This window comes from Orycteropus afer, unplaced genomic scaffold, assembly GCF_000298275.1.
Source record: "Orycteropus afer afer isolate SDZICR_OR568_19922 unplaced genomic scaffold, OryAfe1.0 scaffold00022, whole genome shotgun sequence".
In the NCBI taxonomy this organism is placed as follows: domain Eukaryota; kingdom Metazoa; phylum Chordata; class Mammalia; order Tubulidentata; family Orycteropodidae; genus Orycteropus; species Orycteropus afer.
Genome location: NW_006921609.1, coordinates 6,474,597 through 6,482,443, shown reverse-complemented (window position 1 = coordinate 6,482,443; position 7,847 = coordinate 6,474,597). Strand labels below are relative to the sequence as shown.

General features: G+C 32.1%; 1 protein-coding gene across 1 annotated transcript in view; it reads left to right on the top strand.

The window, feature by feature from the left end:
• Nucleotides 1-7,847, top strand: part of USP25 (ubiquitin specific peptidase 25) — a 172,131-nt gene that overhangs the window by 89,924 nt on the left and 74,360 nt on the right. Inside the window, exons 9-12 of the mRNA XM_042783647.1 lie at nt 4,449-4,576; nt 4,966-5,061; nt 6,217-6,378; nt 6,984-7,210. Of these exons, the coding sequence (XP_042639581.1) occupies nt 4,449-4,576; nt 4,966-5,061; nt 6,217-6,378; nt 6,984-7,210 (613 nt within the window). The remainder of the gene's footprint in view (nt 1-4,448; nt 4,577-4,965; nt 5,062-6,216; nt 6,379-6,983; nt 7,211-7,847) is intronic.

The following is a 7,847-nucleotide window of genomic DNA, read 5'->3' as shown; positions in this document are numbered from 1 at the left end:
GGAAGTAGGATTGCCCAACCTTCCTTCTGAGGAGTGGCTGGTGGGTTTGAACCGCCAGCCTTCTGGTGAGCAGTCAAGTAGGATATCCAATAAACCTAAAAAATGAAATGTTTTTTCATCTTCTCTAAATTCAGAAGAATTCCGTCTTCCTTAGAAAAAGCTTGTAATGAGTTTCAATACTAACAGATTTGATTATCTGTGACTCCTTTTACTAATTTTCTAGTTATTGTGGGGACCATAGTTTCAATAATTCAACCTGTTCAAAGAAGCTATAATTTCCTGCAGTAGAATATCTTAAAAGATTTTGATCACAGATTTAAATTATAATTTCATTTCATTATATTCTTCAAAATAGCTATTTTTATTCTTTAGTCTCTGATGGCTAATGAGTAACATTTAAGGCTATTTCTAAATTGGCATACTATCTCTTGAACTATTATTTATAAAAATCTGTTGATTTTGTTCTTTGACACAGAAGAACCTCTCTTTTTCTGAAATATAGCTATAGTCAATTAATATAAAGACCTTTGGTCTTCAGAATTGCTCAAGGTAAAGCATTCATCAGTGGATGCAAGAGTTTAAATTTCTGGAATGACACACACCAAGAGACAACTTAATTAATAAAAAATAATTATAGGTAATGTTCTTGTTGTTCTTATTTGCCATCGAGTCGGACCCGACTCATAGCAACCCCTCCTTGGGTTTCTGAAGCAGTATCACTACGGAAATAGATTGCTCAACCTTCCTTCTTAGAATAACTGGTTTTTTTATTACAAATTTTTAATTTTAATTAAATGGTATATAATTTATAAATGAGATTTTTCAGGAAACTTATATATACCATTTAAGTGCCTTATTGTTGTTGTTACATGCTGTTGAGTATAACAACCCCTCCTTGGGTTTCCGAGGCAGTATGACTATGGAAGTAGATTGCCCAACCTTCCTTCCGAGGAGTGGCTGGTGGGTTTGAACTGCCAGTCTTCTGATTAGCAGTCAAGTGTCTTAGGCACTCTGCTATCAGAGCTCCTTTAAGTGCCCTACTAGAGGGAAAAAAAAAATCTCAGATAGTAAATATCTCACTTCTTATGTGGGTATTCACTACTAATAAAAATTTGCACACTTTTTTAGACTACTGCTATGCACATATACATGTTTGTGCATATCTATATATGCTGTTCTGAAACTTGCATTTTTTACTAAACAGTATATTATGAGCATCTTTCCATGTCAGTATATAGCTTTATATGATTCTTTTAAATCCTGCAGGTTATCATGTAGCTTGTATTTATAAAATTAACTTGATTTAATTTTCTTGTGAGACAGTAGCCAAACAAAGATTTATTTCAAAACATTTCTTTGAATAAATACTTCTGAACGTGAATGAGTAACATAGGATAGTTAGAAGAGGGATCTTTGGGCTACAGGGCCAAATTTTCCTACACATACTGTACTGCTGGAAGATGTTTTCTAAAGCTTTCCTTTAAAAAAATTAAAGAAATGTGGAAATGATGGAGATACTATACTGGTAATTTATCTTTCAAAGTGAAATTGGGTGTGAATGAAGTCAATTAGATGACTGGAATTAATTTTTGAACTGGAATAGGAAGTTTCTCCTTCTAGTGCTTTGTTTACATCCTGGCTTTGTTTAGTTTTCTATGGTGAATTTGAAACTTTAGATGTGATCTTTTTTTCTATATTCCTGTAATCTTACTACAGAAGCAAGATATTTTAGACACTTTAGCAGAAAAATCAGTGATTGAAATCTGTGAAAATGATTACCCTCACTCTAGAAACTATTGCTGTTAATAGGTCAGATTTATAGAGTAACTTGCTGAATTCACAAGCACTAGTATTATTATTGCTGATTATATAAATTAAGTACTTTTACTAACTACAGATATATATTGCACTTTTAGGTTTATTGTTTAACACCCCCCCCAAAATAGTTAATAAAAATGTGTTTAGAGATATGAAAAACCAAAGTCATTTTTTTAATGAACTCTGTCCTAGTAGCATTGCATACCAGTTAAATTACAGATAAATAAATGTAGTTCAATGGAAAGAAAGGTTTTTTTAAGAAAAAAAATCTTATATTATTTAAAATTTCTAGTTATACTTGTGTACATGAGAATACCCATGCTTCACTTACAGACATAGTTTCCAAAAACCGGGTCATTATGCAGAAATCATAAACATAACATACCATAACAAACATAACATGAGTATCCTTATTTAGTTAGAAATGAAAGCATTTCTGGTGCTTTTCATGATATTAGAGAAAGACTTACATTATTTCTTCTGGTCATTATAGGTTCTCCTGAATTAAAGTATGTAACTATTTAATTTTAATAGTGACAGTTAAAGTATTATAATAAAATATGAAAGTAATAGTTCTTAAAATGTACTTACTTGAACATAATGACTGAGCTCATGCTATGCCACCAGAGCTTCCTCAAAAAATGGAGTAGAGAGTATTAGCTTAAGACATCAAAAGTTTTTTAGTGACGTGGATATATTAAGGAGCATTGCTGGTTAAAGCACTTGGCTGCTAACTGAAAAGTTGGCAGTTCAAACCCTCTAGCTGCTCCATGGGAGAAAGATGAGGCAATCTGCGTCTGTAATGATTTATAGCCTTGTAACCCCTGTAAGGCAGTTCTGCTTTGCCCTGGTGGATGGCTGTTGAGTTGGAATCAACTCAACAATGGTAGGTGGGTGGTGAATATATTTTAATTCTTAATTTTAAATACAGGTTGGAATTAATCTAAAAAATTTTTACTAATGCCATGCCATATGAGAACAAAATAAGTAAGCAGAACTTTGCTTCTCAAATTTTAAAACTTGATGTTCTGATGTTAGAACTTTAATAAGTTTATCTAGTTCATTTTAGCTAATAACCCTATAAAACAAATTCCTTAATACTTAACTTTGATAAAAGACAGTCTGAATCCAACTCAGGAAATCTCAGTTCAATTAACATTTTATGAATGAGAAATAATTGTGAATAACCATTTAATTTTATTGCTGTTATTTAGAGAAAAGTAGCCTTCTAAGATCTAGTCAAATTCAGTTTGCCAGGTGTCTATCATTCCTGCTTTGTTGAATGTTTGCCTTTAAATCCATGTGCTCTTCTTATTGATGTACCTTTTATGACACATGAAAATATCACAGATGTATACTGTGCATTATTTTCTTTGTACCTGTAGCACATTGCAGGATACTTTGAAAATATTTTTTAATTTTTTTTCATGTTCGTATTTTTCATTTACAATTTGTTCATTTTGTTTTCTCTTTAAATAATGTTGCTGTTTGCCGTCAGTGAGCCACAACTCATAGCGACCCCTCCTTAGGTTTCCGAGGCTGTATCACTACAAAAACAGATTGCCCAACCTTCCTTTCAAGGAGTGGCTGGTGGGTTTGAACCTCCAGCCTTCTGGTTAGCAGTCAAGTACTTTAGGCACTACGCTACCAGAGCTCCCAAATGATATACTTAGGTAAAATTTGAAGGTGTTATTTTAAAATCATTCTTTTTTAAACTTTTGTTGAATTTTATGCCTAATGAAATAGTTGCCCCAGTGTGTGTTGTCATGGTGGGGAGCTACAGGAATACATCTACAATTATATTCATCATCATTATTTCGTTCATAGCAATGAGACATTTAATTATTTAAGCTTGTCTTTTAGAAGATTTTAACTGTACTTAACTGTCATTTGACTGCTAACCAGAAGGCTGACAGTTCAAACCCAGCAGCCACTACTGAAAAGAAAGATTGGGCAATCTACTTCCATAGTGATACCACCTCAGCAACCCAAGGAGGGGTCACTGTGAGTCAAAATCAACTCAATGGCAGTGAGTTTTTAGTTTTTACTGTAAGTATAAATTTGATATTTGTTAGTGATCCTTTTCTTAAATGAGTCTAAATCCAACAAGAGAATAAAATTAAAATATCAGTTACGTTTCTGATTTTTGACATGACAGTTGTGATCATTCTGTGCTACAGTTTTTTTTTTCCTTTGAGTACTATATCTTACTAGTTAGTTTGTCACAGATTTTTGACAGTGTGATTGATTGCATTAAGTACCATTCCTGGGAGTAATATTGACAAAATATTGCAGAGGTCCAGAGACTGAAACTATGAAGCCATGATATTAACCACTGTCTTTCTCTTTGCATTAGAAATTTAATTAAAAGAATTATCACAGAAGAGCCAGTGTTAGAAGACTTTTCTCTTTCATGATTGTTGTCACTATTGGAATTTTCAAAAAATGTGAAACTCTTACATAGAGAAGTCAAATTTTAACCAAATTGTGTACCCAAGCAAGTACTTGTGATGTCAGCATTGTAGTGATCACATAAAAATGTCAGTGCCAAAATTCTGTGCCCAAAATTGCCGTGGAGAAAACAGGAAAGAGATATTAAGGTGTTTTTGTTTTGTTTTGTTTTGTTTCAGCATTGGTTTACCGAACTGCCACCTGTGTTAACATTTGAATTGTCAAGATTTGAATTTAATCAGGCACTGGGAAGACCAGAAAAAATTCACAACAAATTAGAATTTCCTCAGGTTTTATATCTAGACAGGTATGGTTTAGCATACAGTATGAGTTAGTTTTGAAACCGTTTAGTAAAAATACAGAAAATTAATATGTTTAAATGAAAATATTGCTTAATTTTCTTAGAGTTAATATCTACTTTTTTTGCAATGACATATCTGATACCATTTGTCAAGGGCAATAGAGAGTTCTCTTCATATTAGAAAAGTAGTTACTGGGAATAATGTTAAAAGGAAATTAAAAAAGCTTATTTCAATAAACTAAATTTTGTTAAAATTCATAAATACAGTATTTTGCATTGTTTGTCTAGCATTTTGTTGGAAATTTTTGAATGAAATGATGCCTAGACTTAAAATTGCATCTACCTCCATGGTATTTAGAAATGCTAATGAGTGCTATTTTTCTTTTTCTTGATAGATATATGCACAGAAACAGAGAAATAACAAGAATTAAGAGAGAAGAGATCAAGAGACTTAAAGATTACCTCACGGTATTACAACAAAGACTAGAAAGGTATTTTATGAAATTAAAAAATAAATGTAGGAAATGATCTATTTAGTGGCTCTCTAGACCTTTAATTTCAAATTTGTTTTGAGTGATTTGTAATTCTAGTTGTAGTAAATAAACCTACTTTGAAAGTAGTAAATAAATTGTAGTAATAAATCTACACTGAAAGAGTTTCATTTTGACTTTTGTTAAGTTGACGTTAGAAGATTATTTTAATGTTTAAAATGAAATATTTCCTCATTGTTCTCAAATAATGTTCATGGTACTGAAAATAGAATTGAAGTTAAGCTAGTTTACTATTGAGATAGCTTCTTGAATAAAACTCAGTATTACTATTGAGATTTCCATTAAAACAAATGGTGACTGAACTTTTCTCCTAAACACCAAAGATACCATCTCAAATGCCTGTCAGGGCCTTATAAAAGCTTTTATAAATAAGATAAAGAGGTCAGTTACAAGATGGTGGACAGGGGATATAGGTAGCCTGGAGAGCAAGCACATCCCTGTATAGGAGGTGGTAGTAGCTACCATATAGCACCAATGAAGTGCCAGGCATGAATATGGTCTTACTAGATCATATATCATCTAGAGCTTTTGATGGTTTCCAAGAGAAGCCATTTGTACATGTCAGACATAAGTCTAAAGGCTTAAAGCATGGTCAGAGATAACTGTTTGCAACAGTTGATCTAAGCTGTATTCCCTTCTTTGGGTATTAATTTAAAAATTGGTAGCCTAAAACTGCTTTTTCAAAACAATCTGTCTTATTTTAGCAATTTTTATCTTTAAAAGTATCAGTAATCATATTGAGAGATAATCAGATAAAAGTAATCAGAGGTTAATAAAAGTTAACATTTTGGTCATGAGATCAAATGACAGATCTAAAAATAAAAACAGTCTCAGAAGACGAGTACTATCAGCTTTTATCTTCCTATTGAGTTACAACTTAGAACAGCATTTAAAAATTATAACAGAATATATACACATTCAGTGTTAATTAACATCGGTTTTCTTCCCTTGCAGAACATTTAATTTATTTGATAGCAGAGTCAATTGTTGAGACAGATTTGTTGAAATATTTTCATCTGGTTTTATAATAATTACTGTAAAAACAAATGTGCTGTATATACAAATAGAAGCATTCATACATTTTATGGTTAACAGATACTTAAGCTATGGTTCGGGTCCTAAACGATTCCCCTTGGTAGATGTTCTACAGTATGCATTGGAATTTGCCTCAAGTAAACCTGTTTGCACTTCTCCTGTTGATGATATTGATGCTAGTTCCCCATCTAGTGGTTCCATACCATCACAAACATTACCAAGGTAAAAAATTTTATTGATGCAAGAGATAGTTGTGTTACCTTTTTTATATAATAATGAATTGATTGTCTTTAAAGAAAGTCTTATGATGTATATTGTGATTTCTTTTAATGAACTCTTGAAAAGAATGATTCACTTTAGAAGCTTGCATGTCTTCTAGATTTTTTTTCTTATTCAATAGTTTTTATGGTTGTGGATTGACATTTTCATATTTTTTTGTTCAGAATTATACTTGAATTATTTTTGGTCTATAGTTATGTAAGTTTCAACCTTTTATGATCCATGAATATAATAGTGTTAAATTACAATTAGTTTCTATAATTAAGCTGATAAGTATTAACAAGGGAAGTCGTTACAATTTCAGTATACATGAGATGTAGTTCTTAAAAAAAAAAAAATTAAGCCATTTCTGCTGTAAAGCCATAATTTCAATTGTGTAATAATGTAGTCCTTATATATTAAGAATCTTATTAGAATATTAGATCAGTCTGCCTATTTTTTTTTTAAAGATCTTTTGTTTTGAAATTATGAGCTAATATAATTAACACAACCTTGGTCTAGAGTTTAAGAAAATTTAGTAATAAATATTTTATTTTAAAAAAATACAGCACAACAGAACAACAGGGAGCTCCTTCTTCAGAACTGCCAAGCACATCACCTGCGGCCATTGCCGCCATTTCATCAAGATCAGTAATACACAAACCATTCACTCAGTCTCGGATACCTCCAGATTTGCCCATGCATCCTGCACCAAGGCACATAACAGAAGAAGAACTTTCTGTGCTGGAAAGCTGTTTACATCGCTGGAGGACAGAAATAGAAAATGACACCAGAGGTAAGATGCTTCTCAGATGTGTCACTTCAGATGGATATGTATGATACTGTCAGAATTGAGAGGAGAAATCACTTTTGGGGTGCATATTTAAGTATTATCGAGTATTTGTTTTCATTTTCCCCCCCTAGAAAGGATTTTATATAAGATAGTCTAGTTTGCCTCTCTACTTTTTATGGTCTTAATATAGGTTCAGAAGGGCTAAAAGATTTTCTAGGATTACTTAGCTGATGAATGACCTAGCAGGTGATCTGATTCTAGTTTAGTGCTCTAAGTTTATAGCAAACCGGTATTTACAGGTACAACATTGGCAAATTGTCTTATAGGATCAAAATTTGTATGTATCAATTATATACTTCCCCTGATATTTGCACAATGAAGAAGTTTAAATAATAAAAATACTTTTTAGATTAAAAATTAGAGTAGTGGATTTTTAAGTTTTAAACTGCACTATCAGAGATTTACAAACATGATCTCTGTGCCCATGCCAATCTGTAACAGATTTTTAATTGTAATGCAAAAAAAGAAAAAAGGGAGGCGGGGCAAGATGGCAGACTAGGCAGAAGGATTGCACAGACCCTCTTCAACAAAGAAAAGGGAAACCAATTAACACAGACACAGAAGATAATCTTGGACCCCT